The sequence below is a fragment of the Rhinopithecus bieti genome, unplaced genomic scaffold (assembly GCF_001698545.2).
Source record: "Rhinopithecus bieti isolate Rb0 unplaced genomic scaffold, ASM169854v2 scaffold_12484, whole genome shotgun sequence".
Lineage (NCBI taxonomy): Eukaryota > Metazoa > Chordata > Mammalia > Primates > Cercopithecidae > Rhinopithecus > Rhinopithecus bieti.
Window position 1 is genome coordinate 602,174 of NW_016807126.1, and position 24,650 is coordinate 626,823.

A 24,650-nucleotide genomic window follows, 5' to 3' on the forward strand; every position below is an offset into this window, starting at 1 on the left:
AGGCTTCTGATTCCAGAACTAGTCAAGATGAATTACATACAAATTTTTCAGTTTGGTGACGGTTTTTCTTCAACCCAAGTTCTAGCAAGTGACTCTTGGCCAGGGTAAATCCCAGCAAGCTGTTTTTGGGTGTCACCCCCTGAGGGTCACTCTGAACGGTTCTTGGGTTTGGTGGCAGAGTCTTGCCCTGGAAGCTTGGCACTCACTTGGCTTTTCTTCCTCATCTTCCCCCAGGGGTGGTACCATCTCCGGGCGCAGCTATGAGCCAATTGTGGCCATCCTGCTCTTCTCCTGTGCGCTGGCCCTGCATGCCAGGCAGGTGGACATCAGGCTGAGGCTGGACTACCTCTGGGCTGCACAGGTAAGACGAGCCCTTTCTGCTTTCTGGCGGTGGGGGATTTGGAGGAGGAAGCAGCCTCCAGCAAACATCTGGCGGGGGCAAACATCAGACACCCACATACCGTATGGCCTTCGAAGGGCCCTCCTCAGCAGCGTGCAAGGCCAGGCACTGTCCGGGGATGGAGGAAACCTGTGCTGGGGGGTGCAGGGAGTGGGAGCCACGCCCTGTGGGAAGACAGTTCAGAAGGTTGTGGGGTGCATGTGATGGAGACCTGCCTGGTGGTCAGAGTGCAGCTCTTTCTCGAGGCATTGAGTCCCCCTTCCCTGAACAGTGTGTGCAGTGGTGGTGCAGAGGGGCTCAGCCTCTGCAGGGCTGGGTGGTGGCAGCAGGTCTCATCAGGGTCATTGGGAAACACAAGAAAATGCCAAAACTCTCACCACCTACTCCAAATTTAGTAGGTCAGCAGGTGGGGGCTGGACGTCTATATTTTTACATGTACCCTGGGAAATTCTGACGCAAGAGGCATAAGCACCCCTCTTTGGGAGACTCCATGGAGTAGCAAACATGTGAACTGGCGTCAGGTCCCAAACATCTGGGTACCAGGCTGGAGAGGAGTAATGCTTTCCTGAAGTCAGTAGGTGGCTTTCTGTTTGGACATGATCCTGGCAGTGACTGCCAGATATTCACCTTGAGTTCCTGCCACAGAGCCACAGCAGGGGCGTACCTGTGTCCACCCATGGCCGGGGCCAAGGCAGCGTGTGGGGGCTGGTGTGAGCATCTTCACACCAACTCCATACTCCACAGGCCTCTGGACAAGCATTCAGGACCAGGTTACTTGGGTTCAAATCCCATTTGTGGGATTTGCAAACTGTTTCACCCTGGGAAAATTGCTCCTCCTAGGTTTCCTCCCCTGAAAATCAGGAATGAAGGCTGATGAATATTAGCTTTAGCAAGAGACAGTCTTATTTTGACACCTTTAGCTCTTCAGTGTTGGAGCTATTTGATCTCATGCAGTCTTCAGAACAGCACTGCCTGGGAGCTGGAATTACAGACAAGAAAGCAGGGGCCACTAGAGTAACATGCCAGAGTCGGGCAGCAGCCAGAAGCTGGCTGAGCTGGGATCTAGCTGCCATCTGTGTGACCTTTGGGTCGGCTCTGAACCTGTGGAGAGTGCTGTGTCTGGGGCCAGGCAGGACAGGAGCATTTTTACCCTAGGCCTACTCTGCAGCCAGTACTGAAGGCAGGCATCACCCAGAGTTGGGGTGCAGATACCAGACAGGCACAGCCCAGAGGGTGGCCAGGAGGAAGCATGGCCAGGACCAGCTGAGGGCTCACTGTAGGAGCAGGACCAGGCTTGCTGCTCGAGTTGGGAAGCCTGTCAATTTCTTGTCCTTGTTCCTGAGGCTGACTGGGCATCAAGCCATGCAGTTAAGTGACCAAAACCCTGGTCAGCAGTAGCAGGGGTGACAAAGGTTGGGCCTGGCATCAAGTAGTCTTTGTCCTGAATTCTGGCAACTCCATGTAGGGTCTGTGTGACTTTAACCAGTCATAGGTCAAGCTGTCTTTCTGCTTCAGCATTAAAATGGGGGTGAGAACCCTAATCCAGGTGTGCAAGAAATAACTGAAATTCTCTTCCTGATGTCCTTGGCCACAGGCCTTGTGCAAAGTAGGTGCTTGGTGAGGCTGAGCAGCCCTTCGTCTAGCAGCCTGTTAAACTCTGTGGTGAGCCATTTTTTGGGGGGATCTCTTTCTGGGAGGGAGGGTTAGAGTGGGATGAAGGGTAGGCGTGAGGAGCATCCAGAGGCAAGTTTTCACTCATGAAAAACATGAACACAGTTGTTTCCTCTAGTTTTATTCATCTGGAAAAGACAGAAGCATCTCAGTGGGTTTATGTCAGCATGACAGGGCAGGATGCGTATTTAAAGGCATATTTAAAGTGATGTAAATTGTGTTGTTGATTTGAGTAAGCAAAAGAAAGAACATATACATACATCACACACACACACACACAGTCTGTATGTGTATCTATATACATGTGTTCACAAATGCTTGGTGAAAAACATGGCTTATTTTTTCCTTCACTGTATAATAGCTTTATTGAGATATATTTCACATAACACAATTCACTTGTTTAGTGAACAGTGGTTTTCAGTATACTCACAGTTCTGCAACCATTACTATAATCAATATTATAATATTTTTATCTCTGTCAAAAGAAACCCATCCTCATCAGTTAACACTCCCCATTTCTCCTCAACCCCCAAACCCTAGGCAACTACCAGTCTACCCCGTCTGTGGATTTTCCCATTTCATTTATTCTTCAGCCTGTGTATTCAGTTAGTGCCTGTTCTGGGCAGAAGGCATTCCTGTATCCTACTAGATGGAGCTCTGAGCTAGCCTTGCAGGTGGGGAAGACCCAGATTCCCGAGGGACTCATGATCTGGCGCTGTCTTCACTGCATACCTGAATTCCAGGTTCCGGAGTGGGCAGGGGTTGCTGAGAATCCTTGCCCTTTGGCCCCTCCTGGGGAAGTGCTGCTGTGTGGTGGGCTCGCTGTCAGCAGGGCTGTCTGGACAGAACAGGCCCTAATTCCTGCTGTGGAGTGGGAGGGGACCCTGATGGGGGCATAAATACATCTGCATTAAGCTGTTCTTGTACTGCTATAAAGGAATATCTGAGACTGGGTAATTCATAAAGAAAAGAGGTTTAATTGGCTCACAGTTCTACAGGCCGTACCAACAGGCACCAGCGTCTGCTTGGCTTCTGGGAAGGCTTCAGGGAGCTTTTCCTCATAGCTGAAGGCAAAGCGTGAACATACATGTCACATGGTGAGAGCAGGAGCAAGGGGTTATGGGGGAAGGTGCCACACACTTTAAAACAACTGGATCTTGCGAGAACTCTTGACTATCACGAGAACTCTAGCGTGAGAACGGCACCAAGCCATGAGGGATCTGCCTCCATGACCCACACACCTCCCACCAGACCCCACCTCCAACACTAGGGTTACATTTCAGCATGAGATTTGGCGGGGACAGGTACCCAAACCGTATCAACATCTGAATCTGACTTATCACCAGAGGAATGCAGGCTGTGGTGGGAAGTGAGTCCTCACACCAGAGGGCCTGACTGCAGCCACAGTGGGTTTGTGAGGAAGCAAAGCCAGGCATACTGGAGAAGAGCCAGTGTTTCTCTGGGCCTTGTGCGATGCTTCAGATTCAGCTACGAGAGGATGAGGGATGGGGTTGAGGGGAAAGGGACAAGGAACATGGCAGAAAGAGGGAGTTCTTCAGCAAAAACTGTAAGAGGAGTCAGAGCCCAATCATAGGGGCCAGTGCTCCCTCCAGGCCCCCTGTGGGCAGTAGAGCTGCAAAGGGAGGGCGATAGGCCCTGATCCCTGTCTCCAAAGGTGGTCTGACAGTGGAGTGTGACACAGAGCCCAGGAGGCAGGTGGGAGCCCTGTGACCCACAGGGTCCCTGAGGAAAGCAACTTGCATGGTCAGGGGTTGGCAGGAGGGCACCTCAGAAGTGGTCGTGCGGAGTCTGGCCACAGTTGGCCATCAAGTGAGGGTGCAGAGTGGGTCTCCAGGGGGCTGTGCATGTATCACAGCCTGCGCTGACAGCAGAGGGCACACTCTGAGGGGTGAGTTCAGGAGCCCTTATGATGCTTGGACAATTTGAAAGACAGGGGGAGGTACAGGAGTGCCCCAGGCTGATGTGGCACCTGGGGCAGCCACAGTGGGAACGGGCACTAGAATCAGGGAAAAGGGAGGGCTGCCTGACAGGATTCACCACCTTCAGCCGAGAGACACAGCCAGTCCGCAGCAACCATGCCAAGAAGAACCAGGAATGCTCTTCTCCCTCGCTACTGGCCCCTGCTCCTGCTCCCCATTGGCCAAACCTGGCCGGAAGTAGGAGGCCCAGGAGCCTGTTGGTAGAGTCCTTGGACGGGCCTTCCTGGGACAGAACCAGTGGGGAATGGACTGCAGATACAGCACATACTTGCGCTAGAAGGGAGACCTGGCCAGCTGCAGTTTGCTAAAGCCACACCAGGTAATGGGAAAAGAACTTCTTTATGATGGGCTGTATTGCTGAATTTGGTCTTAGTTTGTCTCCGGCTGGCTATCCAGGGTGATCCAGCTGGCTGGTCTGGGAGGATATGTTGACCCAGCCGTCAGCTGGCCTCTCGGGTTCAGATCTTTTAGTTGCAAAAACCTACTCAGAGCTTGAGAAGAATGGACTTGGGATGAGCTAGAAAGACTGGAACAGCCCGGGCCCGTGAGATCTGGGGTTTCTAGGTTATTCACTAGGGTGCCTGATTGGCTCGTCCCTCAGACAGCAGAGTTGGGCCTTGGCTGTGACTCTTCCAGTTGAGGGATACTTCTGGGAGAGACATTTTCCCTCATCTGGGTTGACATGGCTTTTTCTTGGCTTTGGTGTTCTTTTAAATGTTATTAAATGCAATATTTGACCCTGCCATGTCGTTCTCCATCCAGTGACACCCCCTAGCAATGCCCAGTGAGCATACCGGTAATTTTAGGGCTAGAATGCATTCCTGGACCTTGGGGTAGCCCGGGCAAGTCTGCGGATCTTTGTGCATGCGTGTCACAAGAAAGGGTTGCCCAAATGGAGTCCACTGCCATGTTTGTCTGCAGATAGGTAACAACAAATGCCGCCTGCTTTCCCGAAATAACCCTAGCAAAACACAGAACTTTCTAGAGTTTGCCTCTTTGCCCTTGGACATTTAGGTATGTAGTACAAACATTAGAGTGCCTCAAACTATTGCAAAATTGCCAGGCCAAACACTAGGTAGGTTAATTATTTACAGAGACTGGATTGGTTGTTCAAACCTGCACAAAGAGGCTTTTCCCTTGGGAGGCATTTTCAACCTCTTCGCCTGTAACTTTTGTATGCTTTTGTTCCGGTGTCATTTCTTTCTTTGCATTCAGTAGATAATCATCATGGCAATTATAATTTCAATGTTTATGCTATTTAGTATAGAATGCAGTTAAAACAACTTATTTCTCTACCAATAAATGCTTAATTTGATGGTAATTCCCATTTTGCAGTTGCCATTATTAACATTTAGAGGGAAGGTTTCCTAAGATGTGGTCATGGCACAGACATGGAATTCCTGGTGGCAGAAGCCAAGTTAGAGACCTGGTTCCACCTCTTACTCTGGTCACTTGTCTTCACATATGTGACAGTAACACTTGTCTCAGGGGGTTGTGGAGGTGTTTATGTCATATAAAGCCATGGTCATCATGCTTCTTAGACCCCGAAATGTTGTATGCTTGTTAGTCGTCATCTTGTTCTCTGTTACTGCCCATAGGTTTCACATCTGACCTTTGGGTGAGTACATCCTCACAAACAGCTTTTATGGAGGGACAGATGGTTCCAGATGTATCCCAGCTGCATCCTGCAGCACACTTCTGTGGAAACCCCTAAGGAGCCAAACCTTGGTGTGCAACCTCAGGACCCCACATCCATCCGGCCCCACACCCACTGGAAACACACCCTTTGCCCATCTGAGAGTGCACACTCAGCCTCTGGCAGGCATCCACTCTGGACCTATGCACATAGTGTTACCACCTGCCTCATCCAACAGGTGCTTATTGGGCACTAAAGTAGACCTAATCCTGTGCTGGGGATGCTCACATGGTTGAGGTGTAACCCCCGCCCTTGGGTGCTCATGGGCTGTTAAAGGAATCAAACACGAGCCACAGAAAATTTCAATACAGTGAAGGGCATGCCATGTAAAATGTAGACAGGACCCTGACCCAGGCAGGTGGATGTGATATCATTTAAATATAATACCTCACCCCTGAGGCTTAAAGGATGAGTAGGAATTAGCCAAGGGCAGGGTAGAGTTCTAGGTGGGGTAAGTGTGTCTGTCTCCTGAGATCTTTGTTTTTATTGTTATTTTTAAAAATCAGTTCATAATACTGTATTGTGTACTTGAGATTTGGTAAGATAGCAGATTTTAAGTGTTCTCACTTCCCCAACCCTGGGCACACACAAATGGTAACTGTGGGTGGTGATAGATGTGTTAAGTAATTTGATTGTAGTAGTTGTTATGCAATGTATACATATAGGAAACCATCACATTGCACACCTTGGATATATATGGTTTTTGTTTGTCAATTAAATATTTCAAAATAAAAGAAATACTAAGTACACAAAGACTTACCAAATCTGGATCTCAAGAGCAAGAAATTAAATGTTAGTCAAAGAAGAAAAAGGGTCTTTCAGTAATTTTAAAGGGTAATATAGGGGTCAATTTATCAAGAGGACATAGTCCTAAACATTTATGTACCTAAAACAGATATCAAAATACCTAAAGTAAAAATTGATAGAACTGCAAGAAATTCTTCTATCTATAATTATAGTTGGAGTTTCCAACATCCCTTTCAAAAAGGGATAGAATTACTAGACAGAAAATCAGTGAGGATTACAACACTTAAGAACACTGTCAACCAACTTGACTTAATTGACATTTATAAAACATACCATCCAACAGCAACAGAATATGCATTCTATTCAAGGACACATGAATAGGAACAATACAGCAAATCTCAAGAAATTCAAAAGGATTCAAATCATACAAAGTATGTTCCTTAACTACAATATAGTTAAATTAGAAGTCCATAACAGAAAGATCTCTGAGAAATCCTCAAACTAAAGAATATACTTCTTAATAACTTTTGGTTCAAAGAAGAAATCAAAAGGAAAATTAGAAAGTAATATGAGCCAAATGAAACTACATATGAGATCAACATTTGTGGGGTTCAGCTAAAGCAGTACTTGGAGGAAAATGTATAAAACAAAGCACCTATATTAGAAAAGAAGAAAGGACTCTCTCAAATCACCCTAAGAAGCCAGAAAGGAGGAAATTAAACCAAAAGTAATCAGAAGAAATTAAATAATAGAGACCAGTTTCTATAAATGTTTAAGGAATAAAATAACAGGGAAGTGTTATAATCAGTTTTATCTCAATAGAATTGACAACTTACAGGGAAGGATACAGTTCCTTTGGGTCTTGTCTTTCACCTTTGTTAAGAAAACCAGAGGAGCATTAATTCCATTTAAATCCCTCAGGGGACCTAATTTGTCCACTCCTGAGGCAACCAGGAGGAGCAGTAAATTCTTAGTGACTAATTGTCCAAAACCCTTGGAAATATACGGTTTTGTTCGTCAATTGAATATTTCAAAATAAAAGAAATATTAAGCTCACAAAGACTTACCAAATCTGGATCTCAGTTGAGGCAACACCTTTTCAGTGCTTTACCTGATGCCTGGTGAATTATAAGGTTTTTTGTTCTTGCCAATGGAGGTAGGAACGATTCTCAGCATTGTATGAACTTTGGGGGTTGTTCCCTACAGTCCTTTCCCTAACCTGTGCTAATCCCTAGATGATTCTTTCTCTAGCCTATGCTAATCAGTACTCAACTAGAGACTTGAAGAGACCCAAACACTCTGTTCTGTCTGGTATTTTCCCTTTGAACTCAAGCTGCCTTGGGCTTCCAAGCCCCCTAGCCTTGTCAAATCTGCGAGATCCCCAGGCTCCACATGCACTGCCTCTATCTGCGGCCTGGAAACTCTCCCAGCAGTATGCTGGGCCATTGTAGGCCTCATCACTTATTCCCATCACTCAAGGATCACTATCTATCATTGCCTCCCGTACAGTATTTGGAAAGCTGCTGTTTTGTATAGTTTGTGTGGTCTGCTTGTTGCTCCTAGGAGGGCAAATTGAATCCCTATTACTCCATCTTTTCCAGAAGTGGAACTTCATGTGGCCATTTAAGTGTCTTTGACCCCAAAACTGGTCATTATCCCCATGTAACAGGTGAGGGCCAAAGTAAACGGCCAAAGGTCAGAACCGAAATCTGCCAAACCCTAAATGGGCACTCTCATGGATGACATGCAGAGCATGTCTCAGAAGCCTTCTCCTGCCAGGTACCTTCCAGAGTGGAATGGCTTTCTGGTGAGAGCTGTCTTTAGGCAGAATCCTGTGAACACAGCCAAGAATTAGAAGTCCTCAGCTCTGAGGCCTATGCTTCTCCCTCCACAGCAGTCAAGATTTCATATGCATTTGTGGGTGGAGGGTTTCTCTGAAAGGTTAGATCTGGGTTAGAAGGACCCAGCATAACTTTAACATAGAGCAAAAGCTCCAAAGACCCCAGAAGTTGCTTTCTGCCCACAGTGTGGGCTGTTTGTGGAGAGCAGTGTGGTAGCAGTGTGGCAGTCACCGTGCAACAAGAAAGAAGATGTCTGTGGTGTGTCTCAATGCTGTGTTGGGCTTGAGCGTGTGAAGTTCACCTGCAGGCCCTAACTTGATCACAGCAGTTTTGCTTATCTATGACCAGCCTACAGAACTCAGTTCTGCTAATGCAGGCACCTCAGTGTTCTCAAGAGTGTGGAACATAGCACCTCAATTCCTCCCTGGTTCGAGAAATGTGGGTAACTCCAGACTTTCTGATGAGGAAATGGATCCTTCTGCTTTAAGGCACCAGAGGCTGTCTGAAACAGCAGACCCACGAGACATCCCCTAGGACATCTCTTCATCATGGAGTGTGGCTGCTCTGCATTTTTTTCTGTATGTGTGTGTGCAATGAAAAATCCAGATTTTCTACAACAGTTTGTGTTACATTTGTAATCACAAAGACACACATGTTTAGCACAGTTAGTGTCCATGTGGAGTGACCAGGGCCACTCTTGCCTGGCTAGTGGTTGTGGAAAACAAGGGAGCTTGTGCTGGCAACATGTGCTCAGGGCCAGGCTCTCAGCCCTCCCCAGGACCTTTCAGCTTCAGAGTGCTCCCCTATAGGATGGCCTCCCTCACATTCTGAGTGGGTAAATTCACAGTGGCCTCCTCAGCTCTGAGGCCTGTGCTTCTCCCTAGGCTCTGCCGCATCTTGCAGGTGAGTTAACACAGACATGCCCACAGGCTGCTGCTGCTAGTCAAGGGAGGAGAGGAGAGGAGACTCGATAAGGAGAGTGGAAGACAGAATGCCATGAAGGCCCTGGGCAGGTGTTGTCTGCTCCTCAGAAAGGAGTAATTTATTCTAATTAAGGGGCTGAAGAGGACTTCCTGGAGGAGGTAGCATTGGACCAGGCCTTTCACTGTGGCAAGAAATGCTGACTTTTCTGAAAAGGATAATTTCAGTAATTCTCTGGTTTCAATGTCTGATATTTTACCCTGGAAACTTCAGTCACTGAAAATGAGCTTGATCAATTTCCAGCAGATCCTACCCCCACATTTTATGTTGGTGTAAGTGGAAATTCAAAGCTAGGAAAGAGGACTCTCACAGGGCCTTCACTTCGTTAGACAGACAGTGTGTCTTCTGCTTATGGAGGCTGGATGCTGTCTTCCCAGCCTCAGTTTCCCTCCGTGTACAGTGAGGGTGGACCTCATGGATCACTGAGAGCAGATCTCCCAGGAGCAGGACCAGCTGTGCCCACTGCAGCCTCATAGCTTCACTGTTAGTGCGAGCTCTCTTTACCTTTTTTTTTTTTTTTTTTTTTTGAGACGAAATTTTGTCTTGTTGCCCAGGCTGGAGTGCAATGGCACAATCTTGGCTCACCGCAACCTCTCCCTCCCGGGTTCAAGTGATTCTCCTGCCTCAGCCTCCCGAATAGCTGGGATTACAGGCGTGCGCCACCACGCCTGGCTAATTTTGTATTTTTAGTAGAGATGGGGTTTCTCTGTGTTGGTCAGGTTGGTCTCGAACTCCTGACCTTAGGTGATCCGCCCGCCTCAGCCTCCCAAAGTGCTGGGATTACAGGCGTGAACCACTGCGCCCGGCCCTCTTTACCTTTTAAAGTGGCATCCCCATCTTGCTTCCTGTCTGAAATACTGGACACAGCCCTGCCTTCAACTACTACGTTGACTCATCCTAACAAATGAAGAACTACCAAGCATTTCAGCACAGCAAGACTTTCAGCTCAGAAGCTCCTTAGGAGTAAAGACTTCATTGTCAGAAACAGAGCCAGCCTCTGCATTCACCGCCGCCGGTTCCAGCATTTCTGTTGGGGGTGGATGTTGGATAGTCCTGGTATATTCGAGCTGATTTGCCATGCAGCTCATGAACTCCGATTCCCCCAGCTATGACATCACCACAGCCTCATTTACACCACGGGGCCATGAATGGGACAAACACATCATGAGGGTGTGGTCTGCCTTTTTATTTCTTGGAAAGAGAAATGTAACAAGCTGCCAAGTATTTTATAGAAGGCACACATGCATGTGTGCATGCACACACAAACACACATACTTTACAGACACACACACACACACACACACACACCACTCATGGACTTCCCAGGGCAGGGTGGAACATGTACATGTGCATACCTACATCCACACGTTGTAACTACAGCATTTGAAGATTTATTCTCTCATTTTCTAGTAAGAGTCAGGGATAACATTTTTAATTCATTTAATTGTTCAAATTTAAAATTAAGATTTCTCTTTAATGTAGTAGAATAATGTAAATCACATTTCTCATCATGAAGCCTTAATGAAATGCATTTTGATCTAAAAGAGCTTTTCATCCGTTTTGAGCTAAAAGGGAAGTGGAGCTGATTGGAGCAGCAGGCAGCAGGGGCCTACATGAGAGGCCTGGGGTTAGGGATGGCATTGGCAGGACTTGGTGGGTCTAAAGTGCTGAACTGGGTGCTGGGTGAACAAGGACACTGAGTTGGAGGCTTAAGAACACCTGCACCACACTCAGCCTGCCCTATGCTGTAAACAGTGCTTGTAAAGTCTGTGCGTTGGCTGGAAAAATAATTAGTGAGAAGCAGGCATGTGTTCATGATACGTGGTCCCTGAGGTGGCTGCACAAAGCTCAGTGGGAGCTGAGACCTCTCTCCATGCCTCACCCTCCCATCAAGCTGGTCATTTTCGTGCATGACCGTGGTCCTACAGTTTGAGAAGAACACAGAGCTAGGAGCTGGCACCAGAGGGACCCTGGTAGGCTCAGGTTCTATGCTCACTGCAGTCGCTGAATTGATAGAAAAAAACTGCACAAAATAAAACTGAATGGTCATTCTGTGTTTAAAGTACAGTCTTTTGAGCACAGAGCAGGGACAGCCAGTTGAGTACCAGCTCATGGTGAGAGGCCTGGGGAGTTTGCTGGGAGCCCTACATTTGGCTAAAGCCTTGCCCAGTACCCTGCCTAGGAGAGTCCTTAGCCACAGCCCAGCTTGCCTGGACATCCAGGTAGAGAGGGACCTTCAAACCAGTCACCAGTAAGAGGAGTGACCAAAGAAACTGAAAGTAGGACGTAGGGTGAGGCCTTTTCAGTCCTCCCATCCTGGTACAGCTGGTCTCTGGAGCACACTGAGGACAGAACCAGGGCCTCTGGACAAAAGATCCAGGGAGGGAGATTTTCATTCAACGTATGTTGTCCAGCAGCTTGAAAGTTTGAGGTTGGATGAAGCTGACATGTACAGTAGTGAGTCCACCATCTCTGTGAGGTGTTCAAGGAAATGCAGATACCTGCTCAAGGAGACGAGGTAGACTGGATTCATTAATTACTTTAGAGGTAAGATGACCTCTAAAAATGCTTCTTGGAATACTGATATTTGAGGGAACTATCAAAGCAACCTCCCCAGTAGCCGGAGAGAGAGCCGTGGACAAGGTGGAGAACATGCGGCGGGCGTGCGCCTCTGCTGGGGGACGGGAGGGTGGGAGGCTGGTAGTTCATAGGGGCACATCAGGGATCTAGCTACGTGGGAGGGAAGGAGAGTGGAAAACTGGGAAATATTCCAGAGTTCAGCCCTGTAGAACTGCTGCCTACTCCTGGCACTCTGAGTTGGGCTAGGTTGCGCTGCAGTCGCAGGCCTCCTGAGGGTGTCAGTAGTGTTCATCAGAGAGGGCGAGTCCTCTTCTCACTATATGTCTGCTGCAGTTCAACGAGAGGGTCATGTCATCGTTGTCCTCCAAGAGTCAGGCCCGTGGACCCTGGAGCTTCCTCAGTCCCGCAGTACAGAAGGGGGGCTGTGAAGTCGAGGCTGGCCACTGAGGGTCCAGCCGGAAGCCCCCTTGGTCTCCCTGGTCTTCAGGGTCTGGGTCTGCACAATCCTCTTTGTCCCTGAAAGTCAGTGGTGAGCCTTAGGGACTTCTACCCCAGAGCCCTGCAGGAAGGAGAGAAGCCACTGGCATCCATTTCAGGGAGACTCACTGGGTCAGGGCATGCAGCTCTACCCCTCTGGTGTTTCTGCCCGCTTGACAACAGTTATGGGGCCACTCTGGACACATGCACCTTGCCCAGCCTGCCCAGCGCGGGCCACCCTGAATCTCAGGATTCATCCATCCTTGGAACAGTGACACCATGCAGAGACGTGCATCACCTCTTACTTGCTTGCTCTGATCTTTCTGTGTCCCGGTGGCATGGGTCACAGAGTGCCTCTTGCTTAAGGGAAAACCAAGTGTCAAAGAAGCTGAACATGAAGCATTTCCGCCCCAAAGTTAGAGACTAAGTTCCTCTAACCTGGGGGCTGAAGACTATTGTCTTAGCTGCTGCTATGCTTGGAGAAGTTCCTTTCCTTTTGCACTTTCCCAAAAGGAGGTATTTGTGGACCCTGAGATGCCCGCAAAGAGGGGTGTGTGCACCTCAGGACACCGGATGGTTCAGTGAGGTTTGGGGAGAGGGCATCAGAAAGTCTACTTATAGTGATTGTATCTGAGAATTAAGAAATGTTCTTTCCTGATGTTGAAGAATGAACTGGCAGTGCTGACCTGACACTGGCCAGATGCCCTGTGTCACTTGCAGGAGGGAGGCAGGGACATCACTTCCGAGACAGAATGAGGACAGGACCACCCTCCCTTGGCTGTACCCTTGTAGTAAACACGTTATTGATTCCAGGTTCTGAGGTTACTGGTCTTGTTAGTTAGATAGAAGATTGTCAGGATGACTGTGGGAGTCACTCATAGCACATGTCGGCACACGGGGAGTTGCCAAGTTATGCTGTTTGTTATTTTGTTCTCTTTTCCAAATGACAAGCACTCTAGGCTGTGAACTCTCTGAGCATCATGTAACTATCACTAGAGGCATCCTGGTCAGTGATTTCTGAAACAGAAGGACACTTGAGAAGGGAAATGCCTTTTTAAAGAAACTGTGCCATAAAGAGAACATTCTGAACATGTTGGATGGACACGTGATTTTGTTGACAGGAATAATGTGTGGTGCCCACTACTCTTTCTTAAAAATAGAGTTTCCTGGTGGGAAAATCTTATAGACTGAGAATTTCAGTGGATTTTCATCACATTTGTTAAAATATATAACAATATAATTTGTGCTTGGTTCATGAAAATAAGTGGCACAGGGAAAGATGGATGTTTCCCAGTCAAATTTCAACAAAGACCTTTGCATTTGTGGATGGATTAAGAGATATATGACGATTTCGGAAGGACAGCAGCTCTGATAGCCCATTAATCCAAGTGTGGAAATAAGCAGAATGTAGATGCAAATTTTTTATTCACAGTGCCATAAACTTAGATTATGGTTTTTAATCAAAGCATATTCAGTTACATTGTTTTCACTAAAATACTATTAACATTAACAATAGTATCTTGGAGAGAGCAGAAATTTTTGTGCCACTAATAAATAAAACAAAGCTATTATTTAAGAAAATATTCTTTACTTTCTGTTTATGTCACCCTTTACAAACCTTTCTTTTGTGTATATTGGAGCCTGATGTGTTAACACATAATTAATAATGTGGGTCCCATAGAGAGGTGTTTGTCCAGAATGTCATTATTGATGGGAACTTGAGTTGAAAGCAGCGCCAGAGACCATCTGAGGCTGGAAATTGAAGGTTTCTGACCTTTGAGCATGACCCAGCGTAAGTCAGCACCATGCCCGGATAGCTGCTGCGTAGGCAGAGCCCGGCTCCAGCCCATCTGGGCAGCCAGACTCCAGCTCTGGTCTGACCGGGAAGGTTATGGTCCCTGGGTTTCTTTTGTCCTCATCTGCTTCTTCCTTATCTGGTCTACGCTCCTTAAGGGACAGGAAGAAACAGCTGGTGCTGTCTGTCTCCATGGGTCACCCTGATTCACTGGCATTGTCTTCCCGGAACACACTTGCACTAGGCCTGCCCTGCATACCCTGCCTGGCTTCACACATACCCCCATCCTCGTACCTGGCCCTCAAGGCTCGGGGCCTCCTCACCTCTATCCTTGGAAATCTCCACTTCTTTGTTTTAGCTGGTGGGATCATTGTGTGCAGTCTAGTGGCCTGTTCTTGGCCAACTCAGCTCTGATAATATCAGTACTGCCAGAAAGCAGCTGTGCCTTTTAGGCTTACTGTGGGGCGTGCTGTCCCCTCAGCCCTTGTTAAGTACAACCCTACAAGTATTCCCTCTAAAAGTGGGTGTGTTACACCCATTTTACAACAAGGAAACCATGGCACAGTGAGGCTGCATCTGCTGGCCGGGTCACCAGTCACCTAGGGGGACATGAACCAGGGGAGCTGGCCTCCAAACCATGGCTTGCAGTGGCCAGGCCATGGGCCACTCCACAAGGGCAGTCATTGCACAGTTTTTACTACATTCAAGAGTTTGATGCCTCCATAAATGCTAACACATACTTAGAATATTCCCCAAGCTTCACTCCTTACAGAAGTTGGGTTTTGTGTGAGGGAAAACAGGGACTCCAGTGGCTTCTGCCTCCTAGGGCTGCGCTGCGCCTTGCCAAGAGCACTTCTTGAGCCCTCACAGTGGTCCATGAATGTGGCCTTTGTTGTCGGCTTAATCAGTCTCTGCAGGGTCCTACAGCTAGCAGTAAGTGGGCTGGGACTCACCTGCTCCTGCCATCTGCTCTGCCGTGTCCCCATGGTGGGACCCTTTGGGTCGTTACTCCTTGCCCCAGGGGGCTGGAAGTCAGCGCTCAGATGAGCTCATTGGCCCTGGATCTGCCCCTGCCCCGGGTCCCTGCAGGGTTCTACTTGTCTCAGTGCCCGGAGGGATGTGGGCTGTAGTGAAGACCAGAGAGATTCCAGAGGGAACAGGAGCCTTAGGAAGGTGTCTGCCCCACTTGGGCATGAGGCATTCTAGGACAGGTGCCCTGCGGGGCACATTGGGAGCTGCCTGGGGGCTGGTGGAGCCTGTGGATGGGCACGTGCCTGAGAAAGAGTCGCTGTAGCATCTGGTCCCTAGGAAGTAGCGGAGGGCAGGGCAGACCCTGGAAATGAGGTGAAGCCGTAGTTTGTCCTTTGGACATTCTAGCAGATGAGGTGGTGACTTAGGCAGACATCTGCAGATCTTCCCGACCCAGTAACATGGATCTAGTCTTGCATCCAGTGGGGAGGAGGGACAGGAGCATGTGTGTAGACCATCAGCACACCTGGAGTCCAGTTTGCATGTTTAGAAAGAAGCGTGCGGTGGGGACAAGTGAAGGCAGCGTGAGTGGATGGGACTAACGGAGGCTCATGATGCCCCAGGCAGAGGAGGAGCGAGAGGACATGGAGAAGGTGAAGCTGGACAACAGGCGCATCCTCTTCAACCTCCTGCCAGCCCACGTCGCCCAGCACTTCCTCATGTCCAACCCTCGGAACATGGTGAGCACCCAGCCTGCACCTGGCCAGCACTAGCCCGGCACTACTCCCACCACGCCCTCGGCACTTGCCTGACTCACCCTTCCTGACCTATCCTTTGAACTTCCAGGACCTCTACTACCAGTCCTACTCCCAGGTGGGCGTCATGTTTGCCTCCATCCCCAACTTTAATGACTTCTACATCGAGCTGGACGGCAACAACATGGGGGTAGAGTGTCTGCGGCTTCTCAACGAGATCATTGCCGACTTTGACGAGGTGAGGCCCAGCATCGCCATCCTGACCCCACCTGGGTGTGCTGGTGCATCCTACTGACGAGTGACCAGGATACCCCTTCACCTAATTAAATTCTGTGTGTCTCACAATATGTCACATTCTTTGTAGCTGGAATGAGAGAAAGCAAATCCCAGGAAGAACAGGCATTCTGCTTCCTTTGGGATCCAGACCAACTATCACAGGAGAGAAGGGGGTCTTGACCCTAGGATGGGGGACCAGGGCAACCAGGTGGGGCTGGGTGCTTGTCCTCCATGTTGTGAATGTCAGGGCTGGGACATCTACAGTGGCCAGGCTGGGCAGCCTCATCTATAGATGGGCAGGCAGGTGGGTGCCTCCAGGCCCTTATCTACAGATGGAGAGGCAGGCGGGCACCCTTGTCTACAGATGGACAGGCAGGCGGGCACCCTTGTCTACAGATGGACAGGCAGGTGGACACCTCCAGGCCCTTGTCTACAGATGGACAGGCAGGTGGACACCTCCAGGCCCTTGTCTACAGATGAGCAGGCAGGTGGGTGTCTCCAGGCCCCCGCCACAGCCAGCCAGGCACTGTGGCAGCCCCACCACCCCTTGTCATTGGACCCGATTCTCCTGGTGGCTGCGAGCTCACCTGTTGGGGACAGGAATGTGTCCTGTACCGTCCTTACCTCTTCTTGCCAGCGTAGTCCTAGAACTTGTCTGCCCAAAGCAAAGAAGACACATTGCTTGCCTGAATGTGTTCATTGGCTCTGCTGTTCCTCCTGGTGGCTGATGGCTGCAGCAACTTTTCTCAAATGTTATGTCATGTTTAACAGTTTTATGTTTTAAACAAAGCTCATGGAAAAAGACTTTTACAAGGACATAGAGAAGATCAAGACCATTGGGAGCACCTACATGGCTGCTGTGGGGCTAGCGCCTACCTCGGGGACCAAGGTGAGTACAGCTTGGGGCTGCCTGCTTGGGGAATGGGTCCCAGCCCTTCTCTAAACTGCTTTGGGACACTGGGTAGGTTCCACACTGGGGTTTGTTTGCCCTCTGTGTTGGATTATGGGAGCAGCTTGAGTGCTATTTTTGTCTGTGACTGGTTCTCTCCATGGCTGGTTCTCTCCAGACACAATCTCCTAGGGAAAGTCAGCACAGAAGGCTGCTCACTGGAGCTTCCTCCAGCCCCAGCACTGCCCTGCTAGACACCTCCCCCAAGAACCCTTACCCTGCCTCTGCTCCATTACCCTCCCCACTGGCCCACCTCCTCAGCAGCCCAGTCCCTCCCCCACCAGCCCCCACCTTCCTCCCTAGTTGCACCCTCTCTTCTTCTCCCGTCAGCCCTGCACTCTCCTTTTCCACAGTAGAACTGTGAATAAATACAAATAATTATTCTGAATAGATCTAGATTAAAGTTGAATCGATAATTAATAATCTTCTGAAACAGAAAGCACCAGATCCAGATGCATACACTGGTGAATTCTACCAAACAATTTAAGGAAGAAATTACACCAGTTCTCTACAATCTCTTCCAGAAGACAGAAGCAGAAGGAACATTTTCTAACTCGTTCTGTAGGCCAGCATTACCTGAATACCAGAACCAGACAAAGACATTATAGAAAAAGGAAATTACAGACCAGTATTTCTCATGAATATAAATGTGTAAGTCCCCAACAAATATTAGCACATTGAATTCAGTAATGAATGAAAAGAATTATATACTAAAACCACATTGGTTTTTTTCCGGATATACAAGGCTGTTTTAGTGTTCCAAAATGAATTCATGAAATTCATCAAATCAACAGGATAAAGAAGAAAAATTATATAATCATATAAATTGATGCAGAACAATTATTTAAGTCTAACACCTACTCCTGGTTTTTTTTTTTTTTTTTTTTTAAAAAAACTCTCAGTAAACTGGCAGTAGAAGACAACTTCCTCAGTCTGATTTAAAAAAATTTGCAAAATACCCACAGCTTAACATACCTAATGGAGGGAAACTAAATGCTTTCTAAGATGAGAATATGGCGAGAATATCCCCTCTCACCATTTCTATTCATCGTTTTACTGGAAGGCAGTAAGACAAGAAAGAAAATTGAAGGCATACAGACTAGGAAGGAATCTGCTTGCAGATGACATGACTGTATACGTAGAAAATCCAAAAGAATTAATAACAACAATAACAGAAAAAAGCCACTGGAACTGTAGCAGGACAAGCCATGGATAAAACCCCTCAGACACTGAGTTAAAGAAGGAAGGGGCTTTATTCAGCTGGGAGCTTTGGCAAGACTCACGTCTCCAACAACCAAGCTCCCTGAGTGAGCAATTCGTATCCCTTTTAAGGACTCACAACTCTAAGGGGGTCCACCTGAGAGGGTTATGATCAATTGAGCAAGCAGGGGGTATGTGACTGGGGGCTGCATGCACCGGTAATTAGAACAGAACAGAACAGGCCAGGGATTTTGGTCGTGCTTTTCTATACAATGTCTGTAATCTATAGATAACATTACCGGTTAGTTCAGGGGTCGATCTTTAACTACTAGGCCAAGGGAGTGGCACCGGGCTGTCTGCTTGTGGATTTCATTCCTGCCTTTTAGTTTTTACTTCTTTCTTTGGAGGCAGAAATTGGGCATAAGACAATATGAGGGGTGGTCTCCTCCCTTAGAACTAACAAGCAATTATAGTAAGGTTCCAGGATATAAAGTTAATATATAAAATTTCATCATTTCTCTATATGCCAGCAATGAACAATTGGAATTTGTAGTTACAAACAAAATGCCATTTATATTAGTAGCCAAAAAATGAAATACTAGGTATAACTCTAACAAACTATGTACAAGATCTATATGAGCAAAACTGTAAAATTCTGATGGAAGAAATAAAAGATCTAAGTAACTGGGGAGTCACTGTTCCTGCATCGGAAGAGACAGTATTGTTAAGATGGCAGTTCTTCCCAGTTTGATTTGTAGATTTAACACAAATCCAATCAGAACTCCACCACGATATTTTGTGACGTTGACAAAATGATCCCAAGTTTATATGGAAAGTAAAAAGATGCAGAATAGTCAACACAATATTGAAGCGGAGGAACAAAGCTGGAGAACTGACACTACCCAACTTCAAGACTTAAAAAGCTATAGTAATCAAGACAGTATGGTATTGGCAAAAGAACAGGCAAATAGATCAGTGCAACAGACTAGGGAGCCCAGAAATAGACCCATCGAAATACAGTCAGCTGGTTTTTGACAAAGGAGCAGAGGCAATACTGTGGAGAAAAGATAGTCTCTTCAACAAACAGTGCTGAAACAACTGGACATCCACATGCAAAAAAATATATCTATATCTATCTCTATCTATCTATCTATCTATCTATCTATCTATCTATCTATCTATCTAGATGCAGACTTTACACCCCTCACAAAAATTAACTCAGAATTGATAATAAACCTAAATGTAAAATGCAAAAGTACAAAACCTTTAGAAGATAACATAGGAGAAAAATCTAGATGACCTTCAGTTTGGCAATGACTTTTTAAATACAACACCAAAAGCATGATTCATGAAAGAAAAAATTGGTAAGTTGGACTTCACGAAAATTAAAAACTCCTACTCTATGAAAAATATTGTTAAGAGAATGAAAAGTCAAGTCACAGATTAGGAGAAAATCTTTGCAAACCGCCTATCTGATAAAGGACTTGTATCTATAGTACACAAAGAGCCATTACAATTCAGCAAGAGAGAGAGAAAAAAAACAACAGTTAAAAAGTCGGCAAACAATTCAAACAGGCACCTCACCAAAAGAAATGCAGATGACAGGCATATGAAAGGATGCTCAGCATCTTATGTTTTTAGGGATTTGCAAATGAAAACAACAATAAAATACCACTAGCTACCTGTTAGAAGGGCTGAAATCCAAAACACTGACAAGACAAATGCCGGTGGGGATGTGGAGCAACAGAAATTCTCCTTCGTTGCTGGCGGGAATGCAATATAGGGCAGCCCCTGCGGGAGAGAGTTGGATGGTTTCTCACAAAGTTAGACATAATGTTACCATATGATCCAGCAATTGCACTTTTGGTATATATCCAAATGAAATGAGAACTTATGTCCATGAGTATTCATAACAGTTTTATTCATAATAAAAACTGGAAGCAAACTAGGTATCCTTCAGTAGGTGAATGGATAAAGAAATTCTGGTATATCCATAAGGTAGAATATTATTAAGTGAGAAGAAATGACCTATTAAGTTATGAAAAGACATGGAGAAACCTTAAATACACTTGGCTACTTAAAATAAATCAGTCTGAAAAGGTTACGTACGGTATGATTCCAGCTATATGAAATTCTGGAAAAGGCAAAATGGTAGAGACAGTAAAAGGATTAGTGGTTGCTGGGGTCAGGGAAGAGGCGGGATGAACAGACAGCAGGGAGAATTTTCAGGGGAGTGAAACTGTTGTGTGTAATACTGTCATAGCGGATACATGTCATGCATTTAGAATGCATAGAATGGACAATACCAAGAGTGAACCCTAGTTAAATTATGTACTTTGGTTAATAATAATATATCAATATTGGTTCATCCGTTGTAACAAATGTGTCACACTTAACGTAAGATGTTAACAACAGGGGAAACTGGGGAGAAGGGATATACGACAATTCTGTATAATCTGCTCAACTTACCTATAAACCTAAAATTGCCCTAAAAGTAAAGTCTGTTAATTTTTAAAAAGCATTAGTTTCCTGATTGTGAAGACTAATAAAATTCCCTTTAAAAATAAAAATTAGAGACTTTACAACAGTTACTGTTTCACAAGAGAAAGGACCTTATCACACATGTACACGAGGATATAGCCTCAATCTCAAGGAAGGAAGTTGTCTACTCCCTGGCATGCGTCTCTGTCCTTGTTTTGCTCATTTGCAATGGGCATTAGCAACGCTGTCCAAGCAGGAGTTTGAACACCTGGTCTCTCACTCAAAAGGGCTGCCCCACCCCATTCCTGCAGGCAGCCTTGGGTGGCCCCTGTCTCTGCCCCTCAGGAGCTGGGGCTTGGTCAATACCTTGCCTCTCCCTTAGTCTCCTACCTGTAGAATGGAATAAATGTGCCCATAGCCAGGCACCCAGAATGCCTGCCCCTGAGAGTGCGGCTGTTGGCCACTGCAGGTTGGTCCCTGGCTCCCTCTTGCCTAGCGCCCCTCAGATGTAGTGACTCTGTCTGTTTATATCTAGGCTAAGAAGTCCATCTCCTCCCACCTGAGCACGCTGGCAGACTTTGCCATTGAGATGTTTGACGTTCTGGATGAAATCAACTACCAATCTTACAACGACTTTGTCCTCCGAGTTGGTATGTGACTCTAAACCTATCCTGTCCATCCATGTGGAACACCTTCCTATACCCACCTAGGGGCGGGATCAGCTGATGAGGTGCCCTGGTCTTACAGGAAGGAGGGTGGTGCTGCCCAGGAGGGCATGGGGACCTGTGTACGGAGTTGTCCCTGGAAGCTGCTGGTGGAAGTGGAGATGCTTCAGAAAGTAACTTAGGACTTTGAAGATTCATTGTCTAGCTCGGGAAACACATTAGAAATCTTGATTGTCCTGGAGACGTTCAGATGCTCCTCTAAGTCCACACTTAGCTGAAGTAAAATGCCCCTTTCCCTGTTCACCAGCCATGGCTACATAGTTGAGGCCACATGGGCTGTCCAGAAAGAGGCCTTGATGGGAGCCCCACTGCGTGGACTCTGGCCGCCCTGTGTCTTCTCCGGGCTCCCTCCCTCACCTGTGTCGTGAGGAGGAGAAACCACTGGATGCCCCAGTTCCTTTCTAGCTTTTATAACACTATGATTTGTTGTTGTTGTTTTTTAATCATAAATGCACTTTTTCTTGAGATGTAGACAGTTTACCAGAAAAATTCTACTAGTCCAGGATACAGTTAAACTAGAGGTTCATGGTTGTTTTAGAATTCAAACATCCAGTAGCCTTAAAAACAAACCTTGGAGCTACGTGTGAGTGTGAAGGGTGGTGGGTGATCCACTTAGAGCACGTGGAGTTCTGATGTCCTGAAAAGCAAGCTCGGCTTCAGGCATGGTGTCTGGCCAGAGAGCAGGGGCAGAGTGAGCCAGCTGGGCCCTGGGCTGTGGTCAGCAGAGCTACTGATGTACCTGGAAATCGATCTGCTGGTGAATCGGGAAAATTCTGCTCCTCACTTTCCAATGACAGGACCGGTTGGCAAGTCCGGCCCTGCAGCTCAGTGTCTAGTCATGCAGTGAGGCTGGACAAGGATCTCTCGGGGCCCTTCTGCCCATCAGGCTGGTGCTAGCCTCGTGTTCTTTATGTGGGTGGGGCGTCTGGGGTTAGCAGAGGGCGCTCGCCAACTCCCACCAGCTCCAGCCATCTGGGAAATGGCCCTTTGGGGTTCTTCTCTGAGTTTCCCATGCCCACCTTCCCCAGCTGACACCACTGTGCCTGCCCCCTGCTCTCATGCTCCTCCATGTCATGCCAGCTCCCCACTGCCCAGAACATCAGAGGAATTTTCTAGGACAAGCTCAGAAAAATTAGTCCACAAATACAGAAGGGGAAGATAGGAAGTGGCTTCGGTCAAGGCCAGAAAGCCCCAGTTGCAGGAGGTGGCTGCCAGCAGGCTGTAACAGGAGAGCTGACAGCAAGCTTGGTCCCTCTCTGTCCTGCTGAGCACGGGCCAGGTGTCACAGCCTGGTATGTGCCCTACTTACAGGGGAGGAAGACCAGGCTCAGAGAGGGTAAATGCTTTGTAGAAAGTTGCACAAGGAGTGACTCAAGTTCGGGTGTGCCTGGGTTGTTGCAATGCTGTCCAACTGGTCTGCAGCTGTCCAGAGGCCAGTTGGACACTGAGCTACAAAAAGAGAAGGTACTCCCTCTCCTCCCTTCAGAGCATTCTGCACCATCTTGCGTAGTTCTGGGGCCCATACTCTAAAATAGCCATAAGGTCACATTCCGAGAACAGGTCCGGAGCCGCTATTTTTCTGCAAGAGAGGATGCAGTCAGGGATACACCCTGTAATCCCAGATACTGAAAGGTCACACTTCTGAGTGGCTCCCCTGGCAGGGCTCAGCACAGAGGCTGCTATTCCAGGAAAGGGGGCTTTTCTTCAGGATCGGGACTCGTTCTGAACAGCCAGTGCTGTTCCCCAGTGCAGTGGACAGTGCTGTGAGGGGACCCTGCCCAGGGGAGCCTGTGCAGCAGGGCGGCTGCGTCTCTGCTGTGCTGTGTGATGCTTCAGGAAGGAGCCTGGTGCTAGGTGACCCCAGGAAACAAAGCCCTGAGAGGAGCAACCTTTTCTCCACCAGGAGCGGCATCAGGTGCATTTGGTGGCCCTGGTGGGGTGAGTTACACTTTTCCCACTGACAGGTCATGCGCTGGCTGTTTTCTAGGCATCAATGTTGGCCCCGTGGTGGCTGGAGTGATTGGCGCTCGCAGGCCCCAGTATGACATCTGGGGAAACACAGTCAACGTGGCCAGTCGGATGGACAGCACAGGGGTCCAGGGCAGAATCCAGGTCAGTTCACCCAGAAACCCCCAAGACATGGGTGCCCATTCTTCAGGTGAGGAAACTGAGGCACAGAGGGCCAGGATTGAATCCCCAGTCTGCAGCCTGTACGTGGCAGGGCAGAAAGAGCTGACTATTTCGGTCTCTCTGCTCCGGAGGGCATCCTGGCCCGGGCATCTTGATTTTGCTGTTTGGTTTGTCATTTAGTCTTGGCTGGCTCCTGAGTGACCAGGTGCAGCAGTGGGAGCACTGAGTCACTGGGTCCCACTTCTGGTCCCAACAGATTGGCAGCTCTCATTCATGCTGCACATCCCAGGACTCCAGCCTCCACCGGCTGCCATAGGAAGGAAGGGCTTTCTTGTGTGTTTGAAGGGAGGGTGCTATGCCTGTCCACCTCATCTGAGGAACTTGTGGGCAGCTCAGGTGGGCTGACACCCTCTAAAAGCCATGGAAAGGTTTAGAAGGCAGCAGCCTCTGCTTTTCCTCCGTGTGGAGGAGTGTGATTCGGCTTCTGGGATTTCCCTTATAACAAATTTGAAACTTGATTTGGTCTTGATGACCACCAGAATGAAGCCCTTACAAGTAAGATGGAGCCTGTGAAGGGCCACACAGCCCTGCAGCCACCCTCCCTGGGAACTGCAGGCCTCCAGAGGCCATGGAGGGAAGGTTTGGTCCCCAGGCGTGTGACAGCAGCTATTCACAGGGACAGTTTAAGGGACAGGTAGGCCAAAATATTCATGGAGTTCTCCTGTCCTGCTCAGAACATAGACAGAGCTTCCATGGAGCAGTGCTGCACTTCTGCATTCTCTTTTTCACAATTTCTTTTATCACAGTAACGTATACATAGAATTTGTCATCTTTTTCTAGGTGTATGGTTGAGTGGCATTAAGTATATTTACATGGTTATGCAGCCATCACCACCGTCCACCTCCAGAACTTTGTGCTGTATATATATACACAAACACACACACACACACACACACACACGGTGTTGTTGTTGTTGT

The 24,650-nt window shown here is 47.7% G+C and overlaps 1 protein-coding gene across 7 annotated transcripts in view; it reads left to right on the plus strand.

The window, feature by feature from the left end:
* The window catches only part of ADCY1 (adenylate cyclase 1), a 143,737-nt gene that overhangs the window by 111,083 nt on the left and 8,004 nt on the right, over positions 1-24,650 (plus strand). For all 7 annotated transcript variants that reach the window (XR_001887031.1, XR_001887032.1, XR_001887033.1 and 4 more), the window contains exons 14-19: positions 235-361; positions 15,781-15,897; positions 16,004-16,150; positions 16,979-17,077; positions 21,354-21,468; positions 23,531-23,655. Coding sequence is in view for 1 of the 7 variants with exons in the window: in XM_017880307.1 (XP_017735796.1) it covers positions 235-361; positions 15,781-15,897; positions 16,004-16,150; positions 16,979-17,077; positions 21,354-21,468; positions 23,531-23,655 (730 nt within the window). In the remaining 6 variants the exon portion in view is untranslated. The remainder of the gene's footprint in view (positions 1-234; positions 362-15,780; positions 15,898-16,003; positions 16,151-16,978; positions 17,078-21,353; positions 21,469-23,530; positions 23,656-24,650) is intronic.